Below are 13,772 nucleotides of genomic sequence, written 5' to 3' on the forward strand. Positions count from 1 at the left end.
ATTATTTTATGGCTTTACTGATACTGTACTGATTTATCGTCATTATATGGATTTATTATTCCTACACAGATTTACTATTTCTGAATTATTTTATTGTTCCTACCATTTATTTTATCGTTACTTATATGGATATCTATCCTATTTGATAGTACTACTGATTCATTGTACTAATATTAAGCATGACAAACTAAGCATGTGATATACTAAGTGTGATGAAGATATGATTTGATATTTATATAGAATAATTAGATAGCATGTGTACATAGTTATAGGATTTTATTGTACTAATCTCAATTCGACAATTTTTTATAGATGCTTTAGTTTTACCAATTCATACGATTGATTTACTGATTGATAGTACTTATACGATGACTATTTATTGACATTCATACTAGTTTACTGATTCTCTCACTGTAGTATTTTATTAGCTTTCATATCGTACTATTTTACTATTTATAAATTCTACTACTATTGCATGTGAGATCATATGATTGTTACTACTATGAATTGATTGACAATATGCGTATTACTTTTTTACCATTCTTTGAATTCAATTATACCATTTTAGTTATATGCTGTATTATTTAGCTCATTATATATGGTTTAAATGATTTCAAGTCGGGAAAATTGTTCATGTGAGTGAGGCCGATCAGGATTCCTTGGGTTCTATTCCTTTTTATTTTAGTTATTCTTTTTATACTCAAGAATGAAAGGATGTGTTGTGATTGTATAATTCATGAGTATTATATATAATGATTTTGAGAGAAATTATATATATGTTATGTTTTTTTTAATTCTAAAATTTATTTCTATTATTTATTACTAATGGATGAAGTTAGATGACTCTCGTGTTGTTATTAAAAGATAAAAGAAATTAAGAATTCTTCCAAATTAGATTATTTGGTGTGACACTTTGCGACAGGGGAGATGCACATTCCTCTTATGTAGGACCCAGTTTTTTCCTGTAAATGATAGAAAAAAAAACTATTAAACAAAATTTAAAAGTACACATTTTATATATCTTGGATCTATTGTTCAGAGTGATGGCGAAATAGATGGAGATATTATCAGCAGAATTTAAGTTGGATGGTTGAAGTGAAGGAATGCATTGGGCTTATTGTGCGATAGAAAAATCCCCCTCAAACTTAAGGGAAAATTCTATAAGATGGTAGTAAGACCTGCAATGCTTTATTGTGCCAAATGTAGGCCATTTAAAGATAAGCATAATACTAAGTTAAGTGTTGCAGAAATGAGGATGCTTATGTGGATGAGTGACTTTAACCTTAGTGATAGGATACGAAATGAGCATATACATGAAAAGGTTGAAGTAGCTGCAATGGAAGATAATATTAGAGAGAGTCATCTTAGATGGTTTGGTCACATTAAACGGAGGCCTTTCGATGACCCGATTAGAAATGTTGATGTATTAGATTTGATTTATGTTAAAGGTAGAGGTAGACCTAAAAAGACTTGGTTAGAAAATATTAGAAATAATCTTTCTTTTCAAATTGATGCAACAAAAAAAAAAATAAATGATCTTTTTTATTAGATTTAAATGACAATTTGACTTTTAACATGACACAATGACAAAAAAGGTTCATGTAGCTGACCTGACGTAGTGAGACAAATGCTTGATGTTGTTGTAGTATTTCGAATATAAAATTTGTAATTACATGTTAATCATTTAATATTTTTTTATTTTAAAAAATGTTTTTTATACTCACATAATTCTTCAAATAATTTTTAAAATGAATTATATCTTGTCCTATTATTATCTCATTCGCTGTCTCTGCTGATATCCATTATAAAAAAGAAAAATTTTTTTTTTTTATTAATTTTATGACTGCTTAAAAAAATTTAATCCGTTTTTATACTCCTTCCTACATTTGGATGCGGCGGAGCATCTGATCCGACTACTGCTCGTCTGCTTGTCTTTCATGGGTGACCATATCGACAGCAATGGACTTTAAATACTGACCCACAAATTTTCTCCCTTTGTTTTATCCCTTCGATTAGGTCATTCAAGAGGAGCTCACGCCTTCCAACCCCGCCATTAAAAAACTAACAAAACACCAACAGAATGCGAACTAATTATCTTTTGCTGGAGTAGGGGTTGGAGGAGCAGGAACCTTGGATGGAGAGCCAAAGGGTCGTGGTGGTGGTGGAGGAGGCTGACGCAGCCCGCATCGCTCTAGAATGGGCGGTCCGCAACTTTCTCAGGTCGGCCGATTCGTTGACCTTACTTCATGTCTACCCCGCCACCAAATCGAGGGTGAAGCAGCGCCGGCTCCGTCTCAGGGGCTTCCAACTCGCCCTATCCTTTAAAGATCTCTGCAATGGAATCGCCGAGGTTTGCTTCTCAATGTGTTGATTCTTCCTTTTTTATTTTTTTTGATAATCAGCACTTGATTTTTCAAATATGCCATCAAAGACGCAAGAAAATCTATGCATTGATGATATCTTGTCTTTAATTCGTGCATTCGTTATTCATCTCAGTTTTTTTTTTTTCTGGATTTTATTCTTTGATTTGATCATGATCCAACATTTTCTGGATTGAAATCCATGGAATGTATTTTAGCTGACTAGGAGATGTGTAGTTCTTGGCTACTATTTCTCTTACTCGATCTCAGGGGTGATTTATCACAGGCGAAGGTGGAGATCATTGTGATGGAAGGAGACAAGGGGGCTGCTGTGGTTTCGTTTGTGAGCAAGATCGGCGCGTCGACCCTTATAGTTGGGCTCCATGATCAAAGCTTTCTTTACAAGTAAGGATTAAAATTTTTTGTTCTTCCTTGTTATGGAATTTCTTTTGTTATTTTTTTCAGGGCTGTTTGTTGTCCAGAATTTAAGCAAGTTTTAGCTTAAATTTTGATCTTTAGACCCTATCAAATAAAATTCGAGGCTTTAAATTTCAGTATTTTAATAAATTCATTTTCATTTTGGCTATTGATCAAATTCATGATTTGTCAAAATCCCATCAATTTAACTGATTGAATTTTAGAATATCCACCTTAGAAATTTTAAAATTTCCAATTAAGTAATTTATCAGATTTTATTAAAGTTTAATAATTTCCATATTAATTCTCTAAAAAATTATTAAATCTTAAATTAGATACTTTTAATGAAACTTTTCTTGTAGCCAAACAGCCCTTTAAAGCTTCAAAAGCAGAATTGGGTTTCTTGTAGCAGTTGACCACTCCCTGTTTTCTGTTAGTTTTATTTCTTCTTTGATACAGAAAGAGGCTGTAGAGTTAGTTTAAAGCAGAATAGTTTCTCGCAGGAGGAATTATTCTGTGCAATCAAGACAACCGTCTAGTTTATTGAGTATACTCACTTAGGCTTCTGTTTGGAATGACTTTTTTGCTGATTTTCAAATCAGCTTTTCAGTATAAAAATTAAAATATTTGTACCAGAAAGTTGCTTTAAGAAACAATAAAAAATCCGTCCCAAACAAAGTCTTAGTAAATTTTTTGCTGAGTGTTTTTACAGAGTATTTGTATAATATTTACTGAGTATACTCATTAAACTGTCCAGTCCAGACTCCACACGTAATAATCACTCGTAGAATTATATGGAGTTAAATTACTATGAACTTCTCGAACAAATCACCCTCTTCTTTTTCAGAAGAAGTATTCCAAACCTCGGCACGAGAATTCTCAACTGTAGAATCCTTGCTATTAAGCAGCACTCGTCAACACACTATGGATTAGTAAATACTGAATTCTCTCAAATTGAAATCACTGGGCTTAGGTAAGTTTTCACTTTTTAAATTCAAGCTATTTTTCTTCTTGACTGATTGAAAGAAGTGGCAATCAGCAGGATGCCACAGGCGAAAAAATGTTTTTTAATCTTCCTTTCTCCTCTGGGAAGGATATTGAAGAGATCTAGAAGGAATTAAAGGATAAAAAGGGAGGTTTTGATTGTTTCTTACAGTGAAAAGGAATGGAATCTGAATAAAAGTAAACAGAAATGCTACAGTTAGGAACAAAATGATATTTGTCCATTCCATTATAGATGTTTCATTTACTCATATTTGTACATGATATAATAATTTTAAATGATTTATCTTATGTTCCATTGCTGTTTAGGGTTTCCAACCTATAGTTGTTTCTTGAAAGGAAAGGAAACCCATAATTTTAACCTTTGCATTTTATTCAAATTGCTTTACTGATTGTTTATATTGTGAAGTTGGGATGCAACCCAGAGTGCTAAATTACAGTTGTAATTTCTTTTGGTAGGGTGTGAATGAGATAAGCTTTTCATTCCATCCTATTGGACTTTATTTGCTATCCTTGTCATTTTGTTTTAAGGTTTGTTTGGGATAGGTATAATTTTTTATAAAAGTGATTATAAAATTGTTGTTTAGAAAGTACTTTTTTTTTTAAATTATTGTAAAAAGTTATTTGTTAGCATTTTTTTTTTTTGAAGTAGCGAAAAATAATGACCATACAAAAATTATGATTGTGATCTGAAAAGCAAAACAAATTTCTTATTGGACGACTTTCTTATTGCTTTGCAGAATTCTTATAGAGAAAGTAACATTTAAAGCTATTATAAAAAATAATTTCTTGCTACAAGATTTTTTTAAAAGCAACGAAAAATAATGGCTAAATAGATATTGTATTTATTTTTTGAAAAACAAAGCAGTAAGAAAGCTATCCCAAATGAAACCTTAGGTTTAGTTTGGGACGGCTTTATACAGCTTCTTAAAGCAGTTTTTTAGTTAAAATTTTTTAAATTTTTTATACTAGAAATGTGCTTTAAGAAATAGTAAGAAAGCTATCACAAACGAAGCCTTAGGGTTTGTTTAGGACAACTTTCTTAATGCTGTTTAAAACAGTGTTTTGGTTAAAAAAATTTTTGAATTAAAATTTTTTGTACTAAAAAATTATTTTAGAAAATAATGAAAAAATCATCCTAAACAAAACCTTAGTCTCCTATTTGTTTTAATTGTTTTGTTTTGCTTTTCATTTTTACGATGGAATTAGAAATATGATTGATAAAGTATTAGAAAACAAAAGCAGTATTATTTATTTTATTTAGTTACAAACATAAACATATATTTATAAATGATAGAATACAGCAGAGAATATTTTCTATATTATTAGTTAAATTTAAATTTACTTTTAATCATATTTTTAGCATATTTACAAAATAAGCACAAACAGTCCAAAGTAATAATAATACATCTGTTGGATTAAAAAAATTTTATTGATCAAATGTTCTTCAAATCCCATTTATCTCTGATCTTTTTTTTTTTTTTTTTTTTTTTTTTTTTTTTTTTTTTTTTGGGAAATTTCAAAAAATTTTATTGGGGAAATCTCTGATCTTCACTAGACCCTGTAGCCACCCTCATGATCGTGCAAATGCCCTTCAAATCCCACAAACGGATAAGAGTTTAATCATGACCATTAAATCAAAATCTAATGGCTTGAGACTCCATTATTTCAAGTAATGCTTATGAATTGTAGGACCTGTAGGGACACATGACTCAATTTAAGCTTGACACCTCACCCGGCCAATTATTAGATGTCATTCAAGGATTTGATTGTCAGACTTTTTTTTTTTTTATGAGAAAGCACTGTCCTTAGGCTAGTGAAAACCCCGGTCGACCTAGCATGCAATCCACACTAATTTACACGAGCCAACACTTAAGGCTTTCACTGCTTGCCAAGGGATTCGAACCAGGGACATAGGCTTTGCCCAGCCGGCTCTTCACCACCCGGACAAGCAATGGTGGGTTTGCCAGACTACTCATTCAAGGAAAATGACACATTCTTGAACCACATAAATGCTGCCACTTGTCACAGGATACATGCATACAAACCAAAGATTTACTGCATTCAAAATTACTCAAATTTAATTTTTTAAAACTACTCAATTGTCTTGCCCAAATTCTAAATATTGTAAATAGTATCTGTTTAATTGTAATGTTGATATATTAAAATTTTATTTGGAACTGTTTTTTTATTATTTCTTAAAGCAACTTTTTAATTTAAAATTTTAAATTTTATACTAAAAAGTTCTTTTAAGAAGCAGTGAGAAAGCCGACTTCACTTGAGACAGCTTTCTCACTACTTCTTAAAGCAATTTTTTTATATAAAAATTTTAATTTTTGTACTAAAAAGCTCCTTTATGAAGGCTTCATTTTGGACGGCTTTCTTACTACTGTTTAAAACAAATTTTTATTAAAAAATATTATTTGTAATAAAAAATTGTTTCAAAAAATAGTAAAAAAGTCATCCCAAATGAAATCTAAAATGACGATAGAGGCCTTTATCTTATAAGAAGACATTTGATCCCAATCCCAAAAGAGTTGGTGAAGGCTGTAAATGCCAATTATAGTTTATGACTAGCATAATATATCCTATTGCACACACAATATACACAAAATTGCATGTAGGCCCCAAATTTAGTCAACCTAATTTATAATCAATTAGACTTCCTTAAAGCTTAAGGTTGTAAGTCCTATTCCTATTGTTGGATCTAGCTAAATCTATAAAAGTCTTGCACATGTAAAACATGCCAATCCTTGACTTATTTATCAGCAAATGTGTCATTCCCAATCTCCAAGATTTTTTTTTTTAAATTTCTTTACTGGTTAAATTTCAAAATAATCCCTTGAATATTCGTATATGATCATTTTAATTTCAGAGTATAACATTGCTCTAATTTAATCCCTCAACAACAACAATAACAACATCAAGCCTTTGTCCTACTATGTGGGGTCGGCTACATGAATCCTTTTTCTCCATTGTGTCATATTAAAAGTCAAATTCTTAGTTAAATCGAATAAAGAAAGATCATTTCTAATATTTTCTAACCAAGACTTTTAAGTCTACCTCTTAACATAAGTCAAATCTAATACCTCTACTTTCCTAACCGGGTCATCAAAAGACCGCCGTTTTATGTGACCAAACCATCTAAGGCGACTCTCTCTAATTTAATTTCTCGAATATATAAAATTGATCTAATATGATCCATTTCGAACTAATTGGGATCAATTCTATATTAGAATTATAACATGAGGGATCATTTTGATTTAATTTTATAAAGTCACGAGACTGTATTGAAATAATGTGATACTTTGACTAAATTGGTCGTAAATAAATAATCACACATATTGTCTATCAAACCTTCTATATCAAATGTAAATATATAAGCCCAAATTTTCTTCAAACACTAATATATATTTTTACCAAATACATAAATCTTGAAATTCTCAGGCCTTTTGTATCAAACACATGTAGGCCTTGGTTTTATCTAAAACCCTGGCCATAGGAAAGCTGACACATGAGTGTAGCAGCAAACAAAGCATATTTATTGCAAGCATGCCATTGTGACCATCGATTTGCTTATTTCAATAACAAAGATTAAAGTGAACCTGGGTTTCCAGATGCCAGAAGTTCTTGATCTAGGAGCTCTAGTTTAGCCACGCCAACGACCACCACTGCCACGGCGGAAGTGCCGGCCACCTCCCCTGTTCGATCTAGTCCGAAAATCATCAAAGGCCTAATTCATTCAAAAAATTTGGTCACGGTGGATTTCAAACCTCTTAGCTTTTACTTAGATGAGTAAGATATGATTGTTGATTGATTATTTATGTATTGCACTATTTTAAAATATATTCTAAAATTTTAAAATTCATCCCGAATAAATTTTGATAAAGATGTAGTGATCAAAGTTTTCTCCATTTCTAAAGACAGGATACAGTAGAAAAGCAATTAGGGCATCTCCAACCAAACTCCAAACATATGAATGGCGTTGCTTGCGAGCTCCAGCCGAACGGCAAAACTTCTGGTATTTGGTTGCGGGTGAACAGTGCGACGCCAATATTGATGTTGCACTATTCACCTGCGTTATTTTTTGTCTCTACCGAATTTGCCGAAGAAACGCGCCAAAGAGGAGAAAGGCGGTTAACTTCTGCGAAGGGCGCAAAATGGAGTTCGATTGGAGACGAATCACACTATTTTTTAGTTTCATTACATTTTGGAGTAAAAAATGAGATTTTCGGTTGGAGATGCCCTTACCATTGCAACCTCCAAGTTGACATTCAACTGCTCCGGGACCCTAGTCCTTCCGCTGGGTCTACGAGGCTTAGATGTGTAGGAAAAAAGAGTGTCAAAGAAGTCATCCTTACTGTAGGCAGGCTTCAGAGAAGCAAAGACAACTCGTCAGCATTCAGCGAATAATAATGGTAATAAACAATACTAACAATCAGTATATTAAGGGGACATATATTACGTATAATGGATACCTGGATCTTAAGATTTAGAGAATTCTCTTCTTCCTCGATAACATTCACATTACTTGACTGTCCTCTGTCATCAGACTTTACTAGTGCTTGACCTTTGCCAAGGAGGCCCCAGATTTCAGCTTTATTGAACTTCTCATTCATTGCATTGAAATCAAAGTCTTCACTAAAGCTGGTTACTGGCTCTGAGAACTGCAACACAGTTCATCAAGGATCAATTAGTATTTGGAACATGGTGAAAAGTTGGATGGGCAATACATATAAATGTCTTAATTCATCTCAATCTGAAAGCACGACCTTCCGGACTATTTTCTTCAGGATGATTTTTCTATCAAGAAAGAAAACAAGCTAGAAAACCGAACTTGCAAGTTTATCTCAAACAGGAACCACCACCTTCCTAGCTTAGTTTCAATTTTCTCGACAGAAGTTTTGCTAGCTAAAAAGGGAAAATATAAGCAGTATAATCAGGTTCCTTTTCCGTTATAAAATCAGCAAGACAAAATAGGTAAAGGTGCAAATAGCTGTGTGGATAAGCTTTCGTTTGGGGCAGCTTCTTTATTGTGTTCTAAAACAACATTTTAGTAAAAAATTTCTTGAACTTATAAATTTTTGTACTAAAAAGCTGCTTTAGAAAGCAGTAAGAAAGTCATCCCAAACGAAACCTAAATCTGTTAAAATTGACAAAACTGAACACATCAACTATTGTGACTCTAAAAACGATGCTTCAGCTTTTGGTATTAGAGTTGTATTCACTGAATCAATTTTTTGTTCTCTTCCCTAATAAACCGAACTGACCAAGAAGCCGGCAATGGAACTATTGCATGCAGGGACAGATTTCCACAAAACTATGAAAGCGCAAGTGTGCGTGCCGCCTGGTGCCTAAAGGGTAGAGTCGGGCCACTAGCCAGATCGGGGATGAGTCAAATTCAGGTCAAATTCGGGTTGCGGGTTGATCCAACATAACCTAATTTTTCAAACGGATCAAAAATTAAAACAAGAACCTAACTTGTTTGTTAAATGGATCAACCCAAACATAAATTTTTTTGGTCGGGTTCGGGTCGGTTTATCGGGTCGAATCAATAATTTATACCCCTAGTAATCTTCAATCCCATCAATCAAGAAAGGCAATACATTGATCTTCACGTATATGTTTTTTGTTTCTCCTTATGTCAAAAGTAGTCATGGATACTTAGGTTTCAACCCACCATGCTAAGAAAAGCACACCCGAGGCTCACCAAGTGCGTTGCGAGCATCGCCTATGAGTTTCGTCAGTCGACTAAGAAAAATGCACACTGAGTTCAACTCATTGTGCCAAATGCATCACAACTGAGATTTTTAGAGTTTTAGTAACAAGGTTTTTATACCTTCAATGCACGACGGCAAGGGCAACGACAACGAGGTGGCATATTGGTTTTCTCTCCTTTTTGTAGAGAGTGGAGGGGGAGAGGAAGAGAAGGGTTAGGTAGAGAGAGAAACTCTCTCTTCCATTCAAATTCTAAAGAGAGAAAAGAGGGAAAAATTATTCTCTAAGTAGAGAAAGGGAATGAGAGTGAGAGGGAGTTTGAGAGAAAATAAGCTATTGCTTTCTGTTTAGAGAGAGTAACAAATTCTCTCTAGGTTTAGAGAGAGAGGGGATAGGAGGTTTTGATTAGGGCTGTCAATACTAGGTTACGGGTCGAGTTCGACTCCAACCCAAAATTAACCCGGCACCATACGGATCAACCCGAACCACTTCGGGTCCAGGTCAACCCAACACGACCTGTATGACCCGCAAACCATTGAAATCTGATTTTTATTTTTTGGAAAGAAATCTAATTTTTAATGCAGCAATTCAACAAACAGTGAAAGTGTGAAACAACTTAAAAATATAAAATATAAACAATTTATAATTACATCAGGTAGAATGATAGAGTTGAAAACAAAATAATATTACGTATCATTTGGTCATTTACAAATACATAATCACAGATTGAACTGCAATATAAACAATTATAGATTTACAGCAAGTACATTTATAATATTACATATCAATTGCTTACAAAATATTTACAAACCAATTGATCTTTTAGACATTTACAAATCAATTTTGCTCAATGCTCCTCTAGCATCTGTCTTCAAGCACGACATAGATTCAACTATAATAAAACAAGTTAGATCTTTATAAACCTCAGTATATTGCTTAGATTAAACTCTCGAAATCTTTAATCACCTAATAAGGTGAAAGATAAATCAACATTAGCATATTACCACCTAGGGAGACAATTTGTACTTTGCATTAACTTAGTATCTATTCATTTAAATATATAGTATCTACTCTTTCTAACATAATACAAAATTACAAATGTCTCCTGGTTGTAATAACATTTATTCTGATACTATCCCCACTATAATTTGAGAAGGTTTATCATCATTGCTTGATCGCTTCAAACAACAACAAATAATATATGAATTTTGATAGCATATTTTATAATTTCAGGCTTTCATCAAAACAACAAACAGAACAATGAATCAGAAGAAACAACAGCAAATCATACTAACAGCAGCAGAGCCAAAACTGAACAACCAAAATAGATAATGAATCAAAAGCAACAGCATAGATAACGAACCAGAAAAGCAACAATATAGCCGAAACAGAACAACCAAAATAACTCACCAACCACTCCCTACAGAAGCATCAACAAAGATAACTGATAACAAATCACAATAACGTCATTTGACATAGCACTCAACCACTCACTACTAACCAGATAAATAAATTGTTCATAACATAACACTTAACCGCTATGTAATAACACTTGTTCATAACAATGTATTATGAATTAATGAATCACAAGGATAAGATTAATTTGATTTTATTTTCATATAACTGAAGTTTCCCAGCTTCTCCCTAAAGTTGATTTACTGTTAAAGAAAGGATATCTTCAATCACAGCTTTAAGTTCAGGATCATGTATAACTGCAACAAATAATAATATATATTTGAGCTCTTAAGTATTAAAGAATCTAATCCTAGTGCAATTAGATAAGTAAAAGTTCAAAAAAACTGCACCCTTGTCCTTGTATAATCAATCCTTTGCACAGACCAAAGCCTCAACGATATCATGTTTTAGTGCATTCCAATACTGATCAAGGATTCGACCACTTTTGCTAAAATCACTTTCAGAGGCAACTGTTGTTATGGGAATACACAACGTTAAAGCCATTACATAAACCTCAGGAAATCTATACTGATTGCCTTTCCAAAAATGTAGTATATCTAGCTCAATTTTTCTATCTATCTTTGGTTCATCGAGATATATCTCAAATTCTAATTTCTTTGGCATTTCGACCTCCTCCATAATAAGACCAATACTTTTCAAACTTTCCAATAATCCTTATACACATTAGCTTTATATAATCAAGACCCTCTGACAATTCATATTTCAATGTAGCATAAGCTAACAATATACATGGAAAATATAGATTTGTCGTTGGGTACTTCATGCCAGATATAACAAACGTTATATCATAAAAAGCCCTCAAGAAAGTTAAAATTTTCTCTACTCTCTCCCATGCTGAATTTGCTGGACAACATTTGTAGTTGGAGTCACCCAACTCTAGATGTTAGAAAGCCCTTCGGTAATAGATAGCACTTTCTAATATTATGAAAGTGGAGTTTCACCTTGTTGGAACATCTTGCCTTAAGCCCTTTTAGATTCCAGACAACTTTGTCTTACACAATCTAGAAATTTTTGTTTTCTTGCGTAAGATCCTTCAACATATTTTATGCTCTCCCTGATTTTTGAGATTGAACCATCAATCTCCTTGATTCCCTCTTGGATAATAAGATTAACAAGATATGCAGTACATCTAATATGAAAAAACTGACTTTCACATAACAGAACACTTCTCAAATTCAATTGATTTCTCAAGTAGTCTACACATACATTGTTTATGGAAGCATTGTCCAATGTAATACCAAAAAGTTTAGATTCTATTTTCCATTCAAGAAAAATATATTACAATTTTTCAAAGAGCGCTATACAATCATAAGGTGATGGCATAAAAGAAAAACTAGTGATTTTTTTATGTAAATATCATTCATTATCAATATAATGCACGATTAAGCAAATAAATCCATCAGTGTTTATGGATGTTCACAGGTCAGATGTAACACAAACTCTGCTAGTGCACTTACATAACTGTAATCGAATATTAGAAAGCTCTTTGGTGAATAATTTCTTGCAATCAACCCTTGTTGTATTCCTAGAAAATAGTTTATGGATGTCCACAGGTCAGATGTAACACAAACTCTACTAGTGCACTTATATAACTGTAATCGAATATTAGAAAGCTCTTTGGTGAATAATTTCTTGCAATCAATCCTTGTTGTATTCCTAGAAAACAGTTGAACATCCCGATGAAGATAGGTTAGAAGTGCTTGAACACTCAACCATTCAACACATTGGAAGGGCAAATCATGCATTTATGCAAGCAATAAATAAATCATGAAATTTTGCGGTGTCAAACTTATGATCAGTCATAGAAATAGATGTATTAGAACCAGTTTGCAATATGAGCTTGGCCTATATCACGTATATCTCTTCTCTTACAATTTTGCAAGTACCTCGTTACGTTACCAAACCCTTTTTTACTATCACATATGTATTGAGTACCACATTTTTTACATTTACACATTTGTTTACCATCTGTAGGATTAGATAACATCTCAAAATGACCCCAAACCTTGGAAGTCATCCTTCTACACTTCTTAATTACGACTGAACCATCATTACATGCATCATCAGATGCCTCTACCACATTGCCTTTAATGCGAACTTCATCATTTTCTTGAATATAAATCTCAAGAACGGTATTTGAATCCTCCATCTATTAAACCAATTAAATCAAATTATACAAAGGAAAAAGGTAATAGCCAAGTATGATTATTAATTCAATATGAAACAAGTACCTAAATAAGTAAATATCAAATCAACAAGATATTGGCAAGTGCCAAGTGCCAACGACAGAGAATCAGGTATTGCCAAATGCCAACATTATCTCAACAACTCAACAATCATTATCAATGTTCCAATTTCCTATAATAGGTATCAAAGTTTAATCAAACAAAATAATAGATATTGCTATAACAAAGAGTCAAAGAAAGCCAACTACTAACCACAACTCGGCATTTCAAATTTCAAAACCCTAATCGACATTTCAAAACGCTAATTGACATTTCAAAATACTAATCTTATTATAACTGCATATTAAGATTATAAATGCATCATAAATTCAAAATCCCTAACAAAACGAGCAAAAAAATGCGCAAAATGTGATGCCCTAATCGGCATTTCAAAACCACAACATCTTCAAATTGGAAGGAAGAATCGAATAACTTAAAACTAACACTCTAACAGTAAGGTAGTGACTCAGTAACACATAAAATAAAATAAAAAGGCAAGACTCATAAGTCATAAACATAATTAAAGGAATGTTAACACCTGCAATATTTAAGATATACTGATAGAGAAACTGAT

The 13,772-nt window shown here is 32.6% G+C and overlaps 2 protein-coding genes across 5 annotated transcripts in view; one reads left to right on the plus strand and one right to left on the minus strand.

The window, feature by feature from the left end:
• The first annotated feature begins 1,987 nt into the window (after positions 1-1,987).
• LOC110106401 lies at positions 1,988-4,085 on the plus strand. Of its 2 annotated transcripts, none has more exons than XM_020836301.2 (4): positions 1,988-2,350; positions 2,647-2,765; positions 3,625-3,750; positions 3,817-4,085. In XM_020836301.2, the coding sequence occupies exons 1-4, from the start codon at positions 2,135-2,137 to the stop codon at positions 3,896-3,898; spliced, it is 543 nt and encodes a 180-aa protein (XP_020691960.1). In that variant the 5' UTR covers positions 1,988-2,134; the 3' UTR covers positions 3,899-4,085. The 2 variants fall into 2 exon arrangements, with proteins under 2 accessions (XP_020691960.1, XP_020691961.1); XM_020836302.2 differs by having other exon boundaries at positions 1,989-2,350; positions 3,820-4,085.
• A 3,039-nt stretch (positions 4,086-7,124) lies between these two features.
• Positions 7,125-13,772, minus strand: part of LOC110106377 (protein decapping 5) — a 54,139-nt gene continuing 47,491 nt past the window's right edge. For all 3 annotated transcript variants that reach the window (XM_028700932.1, XM_020836260.2, XM_020836262.2), the window contains 3 exons: positions 8,258-8,446; positions 8,031-8,150; positions 7,125-7,512 (listed from right to left, as the gene is read on the minus strand). In XM_028700932.1, coding sequence (XP_028556765.1) covers positions 7,429-7,512; positions 8,031-8,150; positions 8,258-8,446 — 393 coding nt within the window. In that variant the 3' untranslated portion in view covers positions 7,125-7,428. The remainder of the gene's footprint in view (positions 7,513-8,030; positions 8,151-8,257; positions 8,447-13,772) is intronic.

Source organism: Dendrobium catenatum, unplaced genomic scaffold, assembly GCF_001605985.2.
Source record: "Dendrobium catenatum unplaced genomic scaffold, ASM160598v2 fragScaff_scaffold_1608, whole genome shotgun sequence".
In the NCBI taxonomy this organism is placed as follows: Eukaryota; Viridiplantae; Streptophyta; class Magnoliopsida; order Asparagales; family Orchidaceae; genus Dendrobium; species Dendrobium catenatum.

Bases quoted from the DNA above. Each gene is read 5' to 3' on its own strand.
- LOC110106401 (XM_020836301.2), top strand. From the start codon at position 2,135: ATGGAGAGCCAAAGGGTCGTGGTGGTGGTGGAGGAGGCTGACGCAGCC. The intron at 2,351-2,646 runs GTTTGCTTCTCA...GATTTATCACAG, and splicing joins TCTGCAATGGAATCGCCGAG to GCGAAGGTGGAGATCATTGT. The intron at 3,751-3,816 runs GTAAGTTTTCAC...AGTGGCAATCAG, and splicing joins ATTGAAATCACTGGGCTTAG to CAGGATGCCACAGGCGAAAA.